General features: G+C 41.2%; 1 protein-coding gene across 1 annotated transcript in view; it reads left to right on the forward strand.

The window, feature by feature from the left end:
- Positions 1–18,102: 18,102 nt before the first annotated feature.
- LOC116676813 (uncharacterized) overlaps positions 18,103–19,658 on the forward strand; it is a 31,279-nt gene continuing 29,723 nt past the window's right edge. Inside the window, exon 1 of the mRNA XM_032507675.1 lies at positions 18,103–19,052. Coding sequence (XP_032363566.1) covers positions 18,115–19,052 — 938 coding nt within the window. The 5' untranslated portion in view covers positions 18,103–18,114. The remainder of the gene's footprint in view (positions 19,053–19,658) is intronic.

Below are 19,658 nucleotides of genomic sequence, written 5' to 3' on the forward strand. Positions count from 1 at the left end.
TGGTCATGAGTCAATCAGTTGTTCCTGCACCGCGCAGCTTAGTATCTAGATGGAGACAGTCACAGAGGACAGAGTAACGGGGAAAATTCAACAGATAGCAGTTGGTTAGTCGTTTATACGTCGGTCTCAAGGTTTACCAGTTTACCAGTAAACGCAACATTTTGTCCCGTCTGTTGTCGTTTTTCAGACAACAGCGGTGACCAGTGCTAGTCGGTGCTAGTAGCGTCTGTTAGCAGTTAGCTCCTCTAGGACGCACCGGTGCTAATGTCCTCGCATCCGCTGCAATGCTGTTTATATGGATATGGTTTAATATTGCGTTACATGACCCATTTCGTCTGTGTTGAATCTCTCCTCTACTCGCTCTCCTCTTACTGTCCGCATCTGGCCACACAGCGCCGGTCCACACTTCTGACATTTGTCTACAGTTTAAATTTTTTATTAACACAGCTGTATATTGTTAAGTATGAGAGGCAACTGTATTTGTACCAGTGTTTCTTGCGCTTAACTCTGCTATCGCGGCCGCCACGGCGAAGAACACAGAAGAAATTATTGAAGCAACTAACTGCAGTTGGTAGAGTAACAGCGTGTGAGACGAAGCTGCTGTACCTGGACCTGGGCCAAAGATGTTACCCATTGCGAGAATATCATAGTTCATAAAAATGCAGCGCAGTGAAGATACAGACGTTTCATACAAAGACGACGTGTATCCGCCATTCAACCCGACCCTTCATAATGAGTCAGCCGTCTCTCTGTGAGTAGCGTCCATCACACTCCCTCTCCCAGTTATAAATAGCCTACATGACGATAAAATTTGTTTTGGTAAAATCAACAAACAATCGTGAGAATAATCGCGATCAAAATTTTGATCAAAATAATCTGGATTTTTATTTTGGCCAGCCCTACTGTATACATACATATTTAAGGAAGGAAGGAAGCACATGTTGAACATGGAGAAGTTATAGTGCATTTCACACTGAAAAAAAATGGCTCGTTCCAGACATTGCTCTGAGGAACAGAGGACTTTGATTAAAAAGTTGATATGAGAGGGGAAAACACATAAAGGCGTACAGAAGATTATAAGCTGCTCTGCCAAAATGATTTCAAATGCCTTGAAATTACATCCAAAGCCTGACTGACATGGAAAACAACCAAAGGACACATTGACTGGCCAAAGGAGAAATGGAGCAACATTCTAGGGACTGATGAGAGGTAAACTGTTCTTTTTGGGTCTAGGAGCCGCAGACAGTTTGTCCTCCGACCCCCCTGCACTGAAATCAAGCCCCAGTCCACTGTGAAGACAGTAAAGCATGGTGGTTATGGGATGTTTCTCATACTGTGGTGTTGGGCTTGTTTATCACATACCAGGGATCATGGATCAGTTTCAATACATTAGAATACTTGGAGTTAGTAAGGCGCCATGGTGGAGCGAGCTAAGTAAAACCAGAAGCATCGTTCACAGGATGTCTGTGTCCAAGTTTGACTGCTGCATTACCATTGTTACGCTTTGTGTATGTGTGTTAATAAAGTTTGGATTGAATATCTGTGTGGCCTTTTTGTTGCTGGCCTTGACCTGCTCTCTATGGAAAGACCCGGGAGATACAGTGAGGAAATAAGTTTTGAACACTCTACTTTTTTGCAAGTTATCCCACTTAGAAATCATGGAGGGTCTGAAATTGTCATCGTAGGTGCATGTCCACTGTGGAGACATTATCTAAAAAAATACAGAAATCACAATATTTGATTTTTTAACTATTCATTTTGATGATACAGCTGTAAATAAGTATTTGATTACCTGTCTATCAGCTACATTCTGACCCTCAAAGACCTGTTAGTCTGCCTTCAAAATGTCCACCTCCACTTCATTTATTATCCTAAATTAGATGCACCTGTTTGAGGTTGTTAGCTGCATAAAGACACCTGTCCACCCCATACAATCAGTAAGAATCCAACTACTAACATGGCCAAGACCAAAGAGCTGTCCAAAGACACTAGAGACAAATTGTACACCTCCACAAGGCTGGAAAGGACTACGGGGACATGTCCAAGCAGCTTGGTGAAAAAGGTCCACTGTTGGAGCAATCATTAGAAAATGGAAGAAGCTAAACATGACTGTCCATCTCCCTCGGACTGGGGCTCCATGTAAGATCTCACCTCGTGGGGTCTCAATGATCCCAAGAAAGGTGAGAAATCCGCCCAGAACTACACGGGGGGAGCTGGTCCAGGACCTGAAAAGAGCTGGGACCACCATTTCCAGGGTTACTGTTGGTAACACACTAAGACGTCATGGTTTGAAATCATGCATGGCACGGAAGGTTCCCCTGCTTAAACCAGCACATGTCAAGGCCCGTCTTAAGTCTGCCAACAACCATGTGGATGATCCAGAGGAGTCATGGGAGAAAGTCATGTGGTCAGATGAGACCAACATACAACTTTTTGGTCATAATTCCACTAACTTGTGTTTGGAGGAAGAAGAATGATGAGGACCATCCCCAAGAACACAATCCCTACTGTGAAGCATGGGGGGGTAGTGGAACCCTTTAGAGGGGGTGAACAGAAAGGGATTACTCTATATGATAAATATCTATGGCCAGTAAGATCAGAAGTTCTATGTTCGTCTATGGAGCCCAGGAATTAACCAAACAATACACCAGGAATGACTCACACAACAGTTTACTTGCTTTGAAAAAACAAAGACGCTTCTCTTTTAATTTTAGACGAGAAGGATAAGCCAAAAAAAAAACATAACAATTACACACTATCAGATTACACAAAATTTTACCCGGTAAGTAAAAAAATAAAATATAACCAAATCCCCACAGCTGTGATTTAAAGTTCAGAGTTTCTGTTTTCAATCACTTCAAATCAGGTTCAGTTCAATCCACTGTGAATGTGAAAGGTGTGTCCTACCCGCGCAGTTGGTATGCGTGTGTGTGTGTGGTGTGAAATGAGGTGCTAAATCCTGCAGGCGCCGTATCTCTAGTTCTCCACTGGGCTGGGGCTCGCCATCAAAGTCTCAATCCAGGCTCCAACTTCCAGGTAGATCAAAGGTTCAACAGGGTCCAACAAAAAACCTGACCTACAGTGAGTGAGGTCAGAACATTTGTTTAGCTTTCAATCATGAACTGTAGAATAATTCATGTTAACTGAACAATCATTGTGACATAAAATTACCATATTGGTAACAACCATCCTCAAAATATTCCAGAGGTAATTATTGAAAAACTTTTCCATATCATATCAAAGTATCACTACACAAAATAATTAGAACACAAACATACTAGTATGCTGACACAGTCTGTGTACCCTCTGACATATGAGGGCATGCTTAGACACAAAAAAATAAAATATAACACTCAAAGATAGTTCAAACAATCTTAATATGCTCAAAGTGCACAGATTTCACAGATGCTTTAAGTGCTAAATCAACACAGTCAAATGTATAACAACTATGCAACACAATGCACAGCGCTGAACCAAGTTCGCAGATTTAAAACATCAAGCTAATAGTTCTAGCGCTTGTGAATGGTGTCTGACATTGTGCTAGTTAGCATCTCAGCTAGCGCTTCATGCGCGCTAGCATTAGCGGCTAACGCTTAACATGGTAGAACAATCGCTCACCAATGCGTTTCTTCATCAGGGAGGCGTCAGGTCTCTCCGACTGCACGCTCACAGGTCCAGGGCTCCCCCACTGGATTGTCTCAAGCGGTTTTTAATCACTTTTAGCAACTTTTGTCAATATATATTCACAAGGTAGGTATCGTTTAACACGAGGTTTTGCTACGTTCTCCCAGCAGCTCAAAAAGGAAGTGAACTCTGCTCCGTGCAGGTCAACAGTCCGGGCTTCTTCCTGATTGGCTGAGAGCACGTCTCCAACTCCTCTTTTGAGGATTTTTGACCTTGGTTACAATAGTATTTAAAAAAATTCAGAAAATCATTGTTTAGTATAACAAAATTCACAAAATGTCATAAAATCATAAAAAATGTTGGTTGTCTGTTAAACAACACCTTTTGTTGTTAGCAGGATTCAAACCTGCGCGGGGAGACCCCAATGGATTCTTGTCCATCGCCTTGTGTACAGTAAGGCTGGGACGCTGTTGACCTCAACTGAGGAGATAATAGGGCAGTGGAAGGAGCCCTTTGAGGAACTTCTAAATCCAGCTGACACATCCACTAAGGTAGAGGCAGAGCTTGAGGATGATGCGAGATTGTCGTCAATTTCGCTGGTGGAAGTCGCTGAGGTAGTTAAAGAACTCCACAGTCTACTCCAAGGTGGTAGAAAGGAGGGTTTAGCTGATCATTGAAGCTCAAGTTTAAGCGTAACAATCTCAGCAAGGAGTCTACCAAGTTGACTCTTATGATTTTGGTTACTTCACCAAGCAATGTCATAAAAGTTCAGCATATGATACAACACCAAGCCTTAAAGAATGACTTTCGTTGTCTCAATGTCAGTAATAATCATAGAATCACAACTTCCATTCATGTACTTGTGCCAGTGTTCAACCACCTGTTAATGCATTTTCAGCATCAGTTGTGTTTTTTTTGTTTTTAAAACAAAATTTCATCCCATCACTGCCATTTGCAAATGTCACAAAGCTGGAAGGGTGGTAACGAACTAATACGCTCATTGACTCATCAATGACTCAATGACTCATACACAAAAAACGCAGATATGCCTTCATTAACAATATTGTGTTATCTCATAGGTACTGGAAGCCACCCGTCTCTATCAATGTATCTCTCAGCATTTACTTTCAGTCTGTGTTACAAGATTTGCAGTGAGCGTTGTATTGTCCAGCAGAAACGCAACAGGTGTGTTACTTTTCGACTATGATTTATACCATAGCAGTTCAATCGTTTTGCCCAGGTTTGATTTCCAGCCACCACAGTTGCATTTACAGGTTTTGAAGCCATATACAATATTATACCATTACATGTTTAACCCAAATTTCTTCTTTTATTCAGTGATATTTCAATTTCCTTGCGGGAGTCATCCCAAAAGCATGCTTTATATGTATGAGGACCTGGCATCTCCAGCAGGTATTATGGTAGAGTCTTTAAAAGAGCTGCAGAAGATATTACCTCCTGTGGTAATCTGACTGGTAGGGTTATAGAACGTAGTGGTAGACTAAGACCTCCTGTGGTAATCTGACTGGTAGGGTTATAGAACGTAGTGGTAGACTAAGACCTCCTGGGACACAAACTAAGCGGTATGCTCTCTCTTTTATACCTCAGACTATCAGACAGCACAACAAGCACTTTAAATGTACATGTTTTACAGTTTCTATTTTACTGTATTTATGTACTTGTACTATAGTGTAGTATATTTATTGTATTATGCTCCAGTTTTTATGGGTGTTATGGCAGGTATGAGCACTGTAGTTTCCATTTTTATGGATGAAATAAATTTGACATGCTGTTGAGTTTACTCTTCAGCAGGTGGAGACATTTCACTTTGGACAAAGCAACAGATGCTTTGTTAAACATCAACAGACTGGAAATGCTGATACAGAGCATAGGAATTTGCAGAGGATGGTTTTGATCTATTGACCTCTAGGTTTTGGGCCCTGCACGCTTCTGCTACGCCACTCTCCTCTGCTGTTCATAGAGTGATAACATTTTTAATAAAGTACTGGCATTTTTCAATTAAGTATTGGCTTTTGACTTGCAAAAGTATTGTTCCACTGACATTAACGAGCATACCGTTAGTCACGGTCACTGTGTGTGTCATGATGTGGAGGATCAATACGTTCAGGTAGTGTGGCCGAGTGGTCTAAGGCGCTGGATTTAGGCTCCAGTCTCTCTGGAGGCGTCAAATCCCACCACTGCCATTTGCAAATGTTACATAGTCAAAAACAACCAATGTGATAACATGGTGTTGTAGCATGTTGAACTTGCAAATGTCATTAGGCTGACAGCTGTGTATATATCACTACTCTGCGATTTTGACAGCTCTACTTGCAATGCAATGTTTTTAAATGACCAACCAATCACAATTGTTCAATGTGAATTACTCATTCATTGCCAAAATTGTTGGTAACCGTGACGGGGCGCATGTCGGCCGTCGTGGTAGCAAATAACTACCCATACCATCCAAAGACTGAGTCTGTAGTTACAGTGGGGCTCAAATGTTTGGCACCCCAGGTAAAATTTGTATTAATTTGGATAAAGAAGCCAAGAAAAGATGGAAAAATCTCCAAAAGGCATCAAATGACAGAGTAGACATTCGTATAATATGTCACAAAACGTTAGATTTTATTTCCATCATTTACACTTTCAAAAACAAAAACCCATGGGTTCTTCTAAGCAGTTGTCTAGAAACTGAAACTTAAAATAGTTGATGCTCACAAACCAGGAGAAGGCTATAAGAAGAGTTTTCAAATGCCAATATCCTCTGTTGGGAATGCAATTAAGAAATGGCAGTCATCAGGAACAGTGGAAGTTAAAGCAAGATCTGGAAGACCAAGAAAAACATCAGACAGAACAGCTCGCAGGATTGTGAGAAAAGCAAGTCCAAACCCACGTTAGACTGCACGATCCATCCAGAAAGACCTGGAGACGCTGGAGTTGTGCTACACCATTCCACTATAAAGAGATACTTCTACAAATATGGTCTTCATGGAAGAGTCATCAGATGAAAACCTCTTCTACGTCCTCACCCCACAAAAATCAGCGTTTGAAGTTTGCAAATGAACATATAGACAAGCCTGATGCATTGTGGGAACAAGTTCTGTGGACCAATGAGGTTAAAATAGAATTTTTTGGCCGCAAGGAGCAAAGGTACGTTTGGAGAAGAAAGGGCACAGAATTTACTGAAAAGTTCCTCTTTCCAACGGTTAAGCATGGGGGGGATCAATCATGCTTTGGGGTTGTATTGCAACCAGTGGCACAGGGAACATTTCATGAGTAGAAGGAAAAATTATTCAATAAAATTTCAGCAAATTTTGGACGCTAACTTGATGCCATCTGTGAAAAAGCTGAAGTTAAAGAGAGGATGGCTTCTACAAATGGATAATGATCCTAAACACACCTCAAACTCCACTGTGGATTACATCACAAGGTGTAACTGAAGGTTTTGCCATGGCCTTCACAATCTCCTGACCTTAACATAATGTAAAATCTATGGATAGACCTTAAAGAGCAGAAATCTCAAAGAACTGGAAGACTTTTGGAAGGAAGAATGGGCGAAGATACCTCAAACAAGAATTGAAAGACTCTTGGCTGGCTACAAGAAGCGTTTCCAAGCTGTAATACTAGCCAAACAGGGCAGTACGAGGTATTAGCTCTGCAGGGTGTTTAGCAGACGCCATATTTTGTTTTCTGTTATTTTTAAAGTGTAAATGATGGAAATAAAATCTAACTTTTGTGACATATTATACGAATGTCTACTCTGTCATTTGATGCCTTTTGGAGTTTTTTTCCATCTTTTGTTGGCTTCTTTATGCACATTAATACAAATTTTTACCTGGGGTGCCCAAAATTTCGAGCCCCACTGTATCTTCTAACCTTTACTTTAAAGTATTTGTATAATATACAGTATGCACAGACCAGATTGAGCTTGTTCACAAGCAGCATATGTGTAACCTTTATTGTTCGTATCTCAAGCATTTTAGGATGACATTTCTTTCTTCACCTAGACCGATTTTGGTTTGAGTAATTAGCCAGGCCCCCTCATCCCGTCTCCAGTTATCCAATCTCCTGTAATTAAACACAACATAAAACATAACATAATGAATCATACTAGTTATTGCATTATTAAATATTACAAGTTAGGATGCATTTTGATAAAATAACTTGTAGACGATTTAACTTGAAGTTAGCTCTAATGTCTAAACAAAAACATGTTCGTAGTTATTAATATTAACAACTGAGAGCTAACCATCCAATCACATTACTCTTTAATGCTCCCAACATGTTTGAACCGCCAACCTCAAAGCTTAATAAAAGCCCACAAATTCCGTGCGCCCCTCCAGCAGTAAAACAGAGAAGCATGAACAATAAGCTCACTTGAAGCCACAGAAGATATTTTTCTTACACTTCAATCTGACTTTGAATTCAAATATTTGGTATTAAAGATAATTCCGCAATTTAGGATGTATCAGCCATTTAACTGGCGGTTTCTCAATCACAGAAACTAGCTTGTTCATTGACATACAGTTGTCCGCCACTTTTTACAAACCTGTTGGGTGGGTCCTTATCTATTTGCTTGTATGTTATCAATTAACCGCATTACAATGATCATAATCGTAATGAGCGATAGGTACATAGTTTTCAGTACTGTACCTTCTGATAGAGGTAACATCCTTGTGTTATCTTTGGGCTGCTCTATATTCTCACATATCACAAAGCTGTTGGGTGGGACCTTACGTATTTGCTTGTATTACATCAAGTGACCTGCATACCAATGTACATGGTTTGCAGAACTGTACCTTCTGATAGACATAAGGCCACTTTGGTTGTCTTTGGGCTGTTCTATATACTTCTGCTGAAGGATAAACATCAGAGTAGGCTAACACCAGATTATTTAAGCGGCAAACGTCCCTGGGTGGACTTGAACCACCATCCTTTCGGTTAACAGCCGACTGCGCTGACCTATTGCGCCACAGAGGCTGCATCTATCTGCTGATTTATGAGCGGGAGCTCGATCTTTAAGCCACAAGCATTTACATAATTGGCTTTTGAGGTTGAGCTGCACATGTCTGCTTATCAGGCTATTTTCCTGTTACTCAGAAATTGGGGAAGCTGACTCATGCGGAAATATAGAAGCTGGACGTGCATTGTATTGTTCTTCCATGTCAATTGGCCTCTGAATTTTCAAAAAGATTAAAAAAACAAATTCTCCCTCCCCCCAAGGTGGCTGCTATCTCCATAACAACCAGATGTAATGATTTGAAATGGAGACTAACTTTCCCTGGGAGGGGGGGAGGGAGGAGGTCAATATTAACCTATCACAGTCTGGGGATAGGAGAACTTTAATTGGCCCCCTGGTTTTTGGCTTTAACCTAAGGTGACCAGATTTCTCAGACAAAATCCGGGGACATTTTCAGCTCAGAAGCGTATTTACCTCCAAACAAGTAATGTTTTATTTTTGTAAAACTTAAAACGGGGACACTAGACCTAGAGCTGTTCTTATTAGGGGCTGAGCCCCCCCCCCGTCTGATCCTAGACCCACCCCTGCTGCTACTTCCTACTCCACTCCACTACACCTCAAGATAGAAAGTCCTAATATTTCAAGATAAAAAATCCATCCTTATACTTCAAGATAAAAAGTCCTAATATTTCAAGATAGAGAGTCTTAATATTTCAAAATAGAAAGTCCTAATATTCTTAATAATTCAAAATAGAAAGTCCTTGTAGTCTTAATATTTCAAGATAAAAAGTCCTAATATTTCAAGATAGAAAGTCTTAGTGTGTATAGAGCAGCATATCTCCACCAGACTCCATGTAAATAATCACTACTTTTAGCGTGTATAGAGCAGCATATCTCCACCAGACTCCATGTAAATAATCACTACTTTTAGCGTGTATAGAGAAGCATATCTCCACATGTAAATGGGTAAATTAAGAGAGAATTAAGAGTTTAAATTTCTTAAAATTAAGTTATTAAAATGCTGATTGTTATTTAATAGTCAAGTGAAGTACAAGTACCTGGAGTTAAGTCCAGTACTTGAGTAAATGTCCTCAGTCCTAGTCCACCTCTAACTGATTCATTACAGTTTTTCTCAATTGTTTACACACATTTTCTGAAAGAATGCCTCATATTCTCAGAACACACACAAATCAAAAAACACACACACAATGCTCAAAACCCTCATTTCTCCTGCAAAACTAAACTTTACATTCAAAACAACGTTATTTCTTCTCAAATTGGTATTTTGTTTTCAAATGACACACACAAACCATCATATGAATAGACATTCATAAGAACCAGTTGAACACTGATGTGCTCAATGTAAAACACTCTGATGAATGGAAAACACTTCTTCTCCATTCATTATAATGACTTAGGCCTTTTTTGTTCAGTGTTACACTACAGACAGTACATAAGTGTGTTGTAAAATATTTGTTTTTATACTCAGAAAACACATACACAGTAACAAATATAATTTATTTGTCCCACAAAAACCATGTACACAGTGAACGTCCCATTCCCAACCAACACAAAGTTGCACATACACTACACACAAAACACCAGAAGAATTTACTGTACACAGTTACAGTAAAAAAAGCCAAAAAAACCTACTATGCTGCATCCTGTCTTCTGTTGCGGTCTGGCCACAGCACCTCATCCACATCACAAGCAATGTTTTCCCGGGCCAAGCAGCGGGGGAAATATCGCCTGGTGATTCCAGCCATGAAGAGCATCAGCTGCTATATGTCCACATGTGTCCTCTATAGCTTGGAGAAGAGGTATAAGCATTTGTGGATTTTGGTCAAACACTTTCTATCTCCAGGCAGAAAAAACAATTCCTCAATAAGATTGAGGAATGGAGAATATGGAGGGAGATAAACAACTAAAAAGCCTGGGGGGGGGGGCAGTGAACCAGTGATGAACCAGAGCAGCCCGGTGGAAACTTGCGTTGTCCCAAATATAATTAGTTTGTTAGTAATATTGCAATTCTTTGACTCTTTCTGAACTGCGTTCTAATGGCACCCTGTAGACCTGCTTCATCCTGAGATGATTTCTGCACAAGACACAGTCCAGTGTTGATAAGCTTACCCTATCAATGTTTTGAAATATGTCATTGTTTTTCTTTGCATTTACCGTAGTGTTATGTATGGCATTATTTTCTAGGACCATATTCATGAGTTCAGTTTCCTGTCAAAGAGACAGAAGACGTTCCCGACCACCTTGTGTTGTTCTGCCAAACAAATAGTAAAATACTGTAAATACTGTGAAGGAATACAAAGTAGGAATACTGTGCAGTACTGCAATATTCTAGTGAGAGTAGATTTCTTACCTATTCTCATTTCGGAAATTTGTGATGATGGATGCTACAGTGTACCGGCTCACATTTTGGCTGTACTCTCTGCCCATCAGAGATTACAGTCCTTGGCCTTTCTCTTCCTCTTCCTCTTCCTCGTCCACCTCCTCCTACTACTCTCACTCCTCTGTCTCTGACTCTGTTTCCAATGTTGGCATCCATTCCTCCAAAACAGAAGAGCTCACCTTTTGCCGTTTGATGCTAAAGCTCTGATTGCTAACTGTAAAGCTGTGTGACGGGGGTTTGCCCTTGTGATGAGTCAGTGTGTATATTTGAAAGGCGGTGTGTTCCTTGTGAAGTCAAGAGATTTTCTTCATGAAAATTGTGCCAAAGGCAGAGAATTGTGTGTAGTGTTTTGAAAAAAGTGTGTTTTAGAACTGCAGTCTGAGTGTAGAGCAGGAATTGTGCTTGTAGTTTGGCAGAATTGGTTCAGGGGGTTGGTGACTGAGTTACATGTTGTGGTCATTGTGTCTCAAGTACCAGTATTTGTGTGTAAACAATTGAGAAAAACTGTACTATTTCTCTGACTCTTTCCATTGTGCTTGAAGACCGATGAACTCACCTGCTGCTTTTTATAGTGCTTATACACCTGATTGGTGTGTCTACAATTAAGCAAACAAGTGTTTGCACACCTGATGACTGTGTTGAATCAATTGGTTGGAAGGTGCGGTAATTTGACAGTCAGTGCTTTGGTATTGCAAGGAAGTGACTTCATAATAGATTTTTGTGTGTAATGTATGTTAAGTGTGTTTAGTGTTTTGCAAATCACTGTGTGTAGAGTTTTGCAACAAGTGTGAGGTTGACAATGTGCTTATAGTTGTGCAAATATGGGCTGATGTTTTGCTTCTTGAGTGTAAGGTTTTGCTAATAGTGTACTACTTTTAACTTTAGTGTGTAAGCAATCCAAAAAAACTGTAAAGCAGCTGAGGGGGGAACGTTGAGGCTGCAGTGAGCAGACCTGACCAGCAGAGGGCAGCGTGACTCTTCCTGTCTCCCGTCTCTGCTTCCTTGTAAGTCTAATTAAGTTGCATAACAGGGAAACACACATAAATAAAGACCTTATAAATGAATGAAAGTAAATACAGCAACAAAACCAACTGTCACACCAGATTTCATGTAAATAATCAATACTTTTATCATCATAAAACACACTTCAGTAAAAGTGGACAGAAACTAAATAAATCTACCAAAAGCCGTCTTGGTTCATCTTTCCACTGTTCCAACAATCACCACTCTGGTCTGGTTGGAATAAACTCTTAATTCACCCATTTACATGTGGAGATATGCTGCTCTATACACACTAAAAGTAGTGATTATTTACATGGAGTCTGGTGAAGATATGCTACTCTACACACGCTAAAAGTAGTGATTATTTACATGTAGTCTGGTGGAGATGTGCTGCTAAAAGTAGTGATTATTTACTGGAGTCTGGTGGAGATATGCTGCTCTATACACGCTAAAAGTAGCGATTATTTACATGGAGTTTGGTGGAGATACGCTGCTCTATACACGCTAAAAGTAGTGATAATTTACATGTAGTCTGGTGGAGATATGCTGCTAAAAGTAGTGATTATTTACATGGAGTCTGGTGGAGATATGCTGCTCTATACACGCTAAAAGTAGTGATTATTTACATGGAGTCTGGTGGAGATATGCTGGTCTATACACACTAAAAGTAGTGATTATTTACATGGAGTCTGGTGGAGATTTGCTGCTCTATACACGCTAAAAGTAGTAATTATTTACATGGAGTCTGGTGGAGAAATGCTGCTCTATAAATGCTAAAAGTAGTGATTATTTACATGGAGTCTGGTGGAGATATGCTGCTCTATACACGCTAAAAGTAGTGATAATTTACATGGAGTCTGGTGGAGATATGCTGCTCTATACACGCTAAAAGTAGTGATAATTTACATGGAGTCTGGTGGAGATATGCTGCTCTATACACGCTAAAAGTAGTGATAATTTACATGGAGTCTGGTGGAGATATGCTGCTAAAAGTAGTGATTATTTACATGGAGTCTGGTGGAGATATGCTGGTCTATACACGCTAAAAGTAGTGATTATTTACGTGGAGTCTGGTGGAGATATGCTGCTCTATACACGCTGAATGCACCCTGCACTAATCAATTACTGTTGTTCGACTCTTTCAGAGAGATTATACAACATTTAAATAAGGCTTTAAAAAATAATGTCAACTTTTTTCTTTCACTTCTTTTGACTTTATTCTCAAAACTTAAAAAACAACTTCTATCTCTGATTTATTCTTTTAATGTCTGGCACTAATACTGAAAGTTCAACTTTATTCTCAATTATAAAGATCATCCTCGACTGAAATCCAACTTGTGTGTAAACAAGTTCTCACTGCTTACTCAGGCCTTGTGTTCAACACCTGCTTTATTTCACAGTTTTTATTCTACAATCACATATTTACACATTTCTTTGACTCATAAACCATCTTACAGAATTCATGAAACAAATAGAAAATGGCCAAAGTGACCAGTAATTATCCAAAAGACTTTTCACACAAGATAGAAACATCCATTAACTTTTTTATACCCAACAAGGACACACACTGTGTTCTGGAGACATTATGGGATGTAATAGGCCTCGCTCTTAAATGAAGCTTCATGACACAATGAAATATTCAGCAATATGTTTTCTGTGGCTGCACATCAAATACTAATAAATGTGTATCTGATTACATAATCAACACATTAATTTGATACATCATGATACACGTTATGTAGACGATATCTATTTAAACCTCTGTTAAACCCACAGACATTCATTATAATTTACAGAAGAAATCAGTTTCTAAAGACACCAATTATGTCAAGATGAAGTTTGATTCAATTTGCAAATAATTACTGATCATTTACAGTTTTTTACAATTGCTCTGACAGATTTTTCAATACTTTTAACAATTTTCCAAAACTCTTAACACAGTTAGCACTACATCTGCATGTGTAAGCTATACTATTAACACATTTCTTGTTGCTTTAACACATAATGCATACAATTAACACAAATTTAAAATGCTTAAATTCCTTTTGCACACAAGCTCAAACAAGACCAAAACAATAGATTTTTACTGCCAAATTTACCAATGCTTTAACACTGTATGTCAGAACAGATAACACTATGTTCTAAACCTAACCTTGAAGATTAAAGTCAAAGTGAACAACTATTCATATTGTGAATTGAAAAACAAATATATTCCCTGTATTTTTATTCCATTGCTAATGAGAAACAGCTTATTGAAGTTATGCAATTGATGAAATCACAGCTGATTCCCATCTAGGAAGCACACTGTGTTGACGTTCTTTCAATCATATGATCATATGTTCTAAAAGAGGACTCTTTGGGCTGGTCCTGGCTGGAAAAGGAAGAATTTAGAGCAACACAAAGAAAGAAGGAAAGAAATGCCTGCACGAGGGCGAGGAAGACGATTACCAGGACAAGGAAGAGGAATTAGAATGCGTGGTGGCGCTCAAAGAAGGACCAGAGCTAGGGTAACTGATCAGATAAGACCTACTATCATCGACCATGTCATAAACCACGGGCCATCATACAGAGAGGCTGGTGAACGAGTACAGCCAAATATCAGCCGGGACACAGTGGCATCTACTGTCCGTGTTTCCAGAGAAACCAACAGGTAGGATATTGCTTCTCCTACATCAAAGTGTAAATACTGTAAAATTACCATTTACAGTATTAGAGTGACTTTATGCCTGGACATTCAGTCCAGAGTTGTAGAGGACAACCTTGTCTTTGGGAACATTGCAGCAATCAGCATAACATCCATTTCTCACTCTAGCTAAACACAGAGTCCGAATTACAGTATTTCTGAGTTGCTAAAACACTAAAATCCATTCGCAAAACCAAAGTTGCAAGTGTACAAACCACTTTATTGATTGAAGCACACAGTTTGTAGAACTTTAAACACTTCTCATGTGGTTAGACACAGCTAGCAAATCGGAATCGCTCTTTGTGCAAAACTGTAAACACATTGTCATTCAAAAAGCACATGTAGCATTTTGGTGCACTTCAACTCAGAATGGCACAACACAGCCCCAAAAGTGAAATACAAGTAACACACTGTTGTCATCGGTAACACACAAGCACTCAAAATTTAACACACCTGTTTCAAATCAGTAATGTGTTGCACCCAATCAGTAATGGGGATATAAAGCCAGGTCAAATCCAAATGGGATGTGTGATTTTCACAATGGAGGGCAGGAGAGAAGGTGGAAGTAGAAGTGGACGTGGACGTGGACGTGGACGTGGACGTGGACGTGGACGTGGACGTGGAAGAGAAGGAAGAGGAAGAGAAGGAAGAGGAAGAGGAGGAGGAGGAGGAGGAGGAGGAGGAGAAAGAGACAGAGGAGGAAGAGACAGAGGAGGAGGAGGAAGAAGAGACGGAGGAGGAGGAGGAGTAGGAAGAAGAGAACGGAGGAGGAGGAGGAGGAGGAAGAAGAGACGGAGGAGGAAGAAGAGACGGAGGAGGAAGAGGAGGAGGAGGAGGAGGAGGAGGAAGAACAAGAGCCATCATTTCCAATGAAATTAGAGCAACAATCATACACCATGTTCTGGTTCATGGAATGAGTATGAGGGAAGCAGGACTACGTGTTCAACCAAATATAAGCAGGTTCTCTGTGGCCTCCATTGTCAGGACATTCAGAGAACACAACCGTTAAGTTTACTATCATTTGTGGTCCCTCAAACTTACAGTACAGTATGTACAGTTGTGGAATGTCTCAGTAAATTACTGTAACATCTCTAAAAATTGGCCCTTTTCTTGCAGTATTACAGTAAAACTAATAATAGTATTACATAAAAATATATATTTTATGTATTTTACATATTTGGTTACATTGCATTAGGTCTGTCTGTACAATTCTAACAAGATGTTTTATTTGCTAGAATTGAAAGACTGCCACATGCCGGTGGAAGGAGAGGTATATTCTCACAAGAGCAGGAGACCATTATTGTCAATATGGTCCTTCAAAATAATCTCATTCGTCTGCGAGAAATACAACAGCGAGTTGAGGAAGACAACGAGAACTTTGAAGGAATCAACAGTGTGAGTCTCGCCACAATTGACCGTGTCCTGAAACGCAACCTGATAAGTCTCAAACAAGTCTACAGAGTCCATTGAGAGAAATTCTGAGAGGGTAAAAGAGCTACGATATCAATACGTACAAGTAAGTAATACGTAATGTCCAGAGATTATAAAGCACTATTGAGTTACTGTACATCTTTACTGTGTTGAATGTAATGCAGCACATGTATACAGAGTCATGAAGCCTGGAATGCTATGTCATTTACGTTATATCAAAAATGAACTTTTTCTCATTTCTATAGAGAATGTTTCAACTGGATTCCATGGAGAGGCCTCATGAGTGCATCTTCTTGGATGAAGCTGGCTTCAATCTCACCAAGAGGAGAAGGAGAGGCCGCAATATTATTGGTCAACGAGCCATTGTAGAGTTGCCAGGGCAGCGTGGTGGCAACGTGACCATATGTGCTGCCATCAGCAGCTACGGGGTTATTCACCGCCATGTGACTTTAGGACCTTACAACACTGCCCATCTTATAACGTTTTCTGTATGCTCTACAGGAAGCATTACTGAGACGTGAAGAGAGAGGTGATGCAGGCAGAGCATCCCATGTACGTGGTAATCTGGGACAATGTGAACTTTCACCGTGGTCCTAGAATCCGTGAGTGGTTGAAAATACCCACGTTTTATAAATGTTTGCCTCCCACCATACTCGCCCTTCCTTATCCCATTGAAGAATTTTTTTCTACATGGAGGTGGAAGGTCTATGACAGAACTCCTTATGCACAGGAAAATCTCCTTCAGTCAATGGATGCAGCATGTGACAACATTGGAGTGGAATTGATTCAAGGTTGGATTCGTCATGCTAAAGGATTCTTTCCCCGTTGTTTAGCAAGGGACAGGATTGCCTGTGACGTTGATGAGGTCCTGTGGCCTGACCATGCCCAGAGGCATGATGCTGAGGCAGAATGATTCCAAGACATTGCTATCAATCTGCTGCATATTTTGTTTGTGACTATTTGTGTGCAGGATTGTGCAAGCACTTCATAATATATCAAATTTTTCCCCTGCTCTGCTTTGAGTGCAGTGTTTTGCATTTATCTCTGTAGTGTGTAATGACTGCTGTGTAGTGTTTATGCATTAGCTGGATGTGTGTGATATCTGAAAACAGTGTTTGGTTTTGGGTAAAGATAACATAGTTCTGAAGCAATTGTTTGATATAGCAAGACAAGTCAAAGGTTTTGACAGTGTAGCTTAAGTTTGGTGATTTGTGTTTAAGGTTTTGGAAAGCGAGAGAAATGTTCAAAAAATGTGTTTTAGCAACTCAGAAATACTGTATTAAGCAATTAGGAAGGCATTCGAAAATGTCAACAGATGAGCGCATCAATGCACACGGGGCAACAAGCGCCATTACCTACATAATAAGCTGTTTTAAATTCAAAATGTTCAACGCCTTATCGCGCTGATGTGACCGAGCCCGACCCGAACCCGAGCATCCTTTCTACTAATCTGTCCGAACCCGGCCCGGCCCGTCGGGTACCGTCGGGTCCCGTCGGGCTCGGGTCGGGTATCCATCCTCTAGTGTGTGTGTGTGTGTGTGTGTGTGTGTATGTGATAGAGCAATGGAGAAGTGAGAGAGTAGCCAGTTTAGAGTCAAAGTTTATTAAGGCCGTTGATCCCTGGGTAGAGAGCTGATGCTGGAGATGAGGAGATAAAGACGTCATGGTTGGTAAAAACAGGAAAAGAGATGATGACCGTTGACATGGTGACCGAACTGATAACATTTCACTGGAACTCAATCTAGCTCAATCTACGCGTGCAACCAACGCCTGCTGTCGAGCTAACGCTAGCCGCACACACACACACACACACACACACAGACAGAGAGCTGATGCTGCAAAGTTTCTCCGATGATGAGATAAAGAAGTCGGAAGAAGTGACAGCGGTGTCAGTGAGGGCGGGGGGGGGAGTGTATCTGAGCTGGGAGGTGTCAGTGGGGGGGGGGGGGGGGAGTGTATCTGAGCTGAGTGACTGACAGCGGTGTCAGTGGTCCTGGACCTCGGAGCAGAATGGCTGCAGTCCCAGAGCTCTCCTTCCTGCTGGTCTCTCTCATCAGCAGCATCCACGCAGGAGAACACATCTTCATCAAAAAGGAAGGGTCCTCTTACACCTTCACCCCCCCCAAGACCACCACCTCCTGCCTGATCTCCAGGTCTGTTGGTGGGGAGAACCTGGTCCTGTGGAACACCTCTGACCTCTGGTCCAACCAGTCCTCAGTACCTGGACCCCTGAAACAACGACTGCTCAGCGATGTGGAGACTTCTTCTTACACCATCCGCCGCCTGACCCAATCCGACTCCGGCCCGTACCGAGAGGAGTGCTGGACCGAGCGCACCGTAACCCATGGCAACAACATCACTATCATGGTTTGTTCTTTATTTGGATGGAGAGATATCTCAGCGAGACTCGGAGAAACAGTGGACCTGAAATGTGGGGGACCAGCAACTGGTCATCAGGACGTCCTGTGGTTCAAACAGGACTCTGGATATGAGCAGGAGACATGGAGCAGAGTTTTTGGGGACAAGACGACATCAGAGATGGACGATGTTAGAGGAAGATACCAAGTGGTGGACGATGTTAGAGGAAGATACCAAGTGGTGACAAACTCATCAGATCTTCGTGTTTCCAACGTCACGGCAACAGACTTTAGATGGTTCAGATGTCTGGTGATGGACCAGCAGCGGTGTGTCAGCGGTCGGACTGTGCGGTTGTACCCAAAGTATGAGATGATCTACCGCTCAGAGGGACAGACCGCCGTGTTGCCGTGCACCGTCTCTCACTCCGCTGATGAACAGCCCCCCCGCTGGTCTAACAGGATCTCCTCTGACCTAGGACTCCTGAACCAGACTGATCCTTCAGTAGACCAGAACTACTCGTTGGTGTTTTCATCTCTGATGTTAAATCACTCAGGTCTGTACGTCTGTAAAGTCTCTATGAGAGAGCAAGAGTATCGTCTGGTGGTGTGTCCCCCATTCGGCCCCCCCGCTGTAGAGCTCTTCTCAGAGGGAGATGATGTCACCCTCAGGTGCCCAGGTAGGGGGAGGGGTAGGGGGTATGAATGGTTCATCAAGTCAGACCGAACAGAGGGACGAGTCTTTAATGTAAGGTCTGATCAGAGCATGAGCAGAGTGAGCAGGGACTATGGTAATGGTAACCTGGTTATCTCTAATGTCTCAGTGGGGGACGCGGGGGGGTACTGGTGTGTAGTTTATGATGATTATGATTTCCAGTGTGTGTCCACAGAGAGGACGGTGGTGGTCTACGTGGAGCCCTTTGAGGTCTACTCCACCTTCTTCAAAGTGAGATGCTCAGTGCTCAGCGTCCTGCTGCTGATGCTCTGTGCTGCTGTAGTCGCTGTGAGGAGATACACACACACACACACACACACACACACACCACACACACACACACACACACACAACACACACACACACACACAGACTGTACACACACAGAGGGAGAGAGATTACAGACATGAACAGAAATGATGGGAAATAAGACATAAATACTCAATGAATATTATATAATAATAATATTAATAATAATATAAATA

This window comes from Etheostoma spectabile, unplaced genomic scaffold, assembly GCF_008692095.1.
Source record: "Etheostoma spectabile isolate EspeVRDwgs_2016 unplaced genomic scaffold, UIUC_Espe_1.0 scaffold00003786, whole genome shotgun sequence".
Lineage (NCBI taxonomy): Eukaryota > Metazoa > Chordata > Actinopteri > Perciformes > Percidae > Etheostoma > Etheostoma spectabile.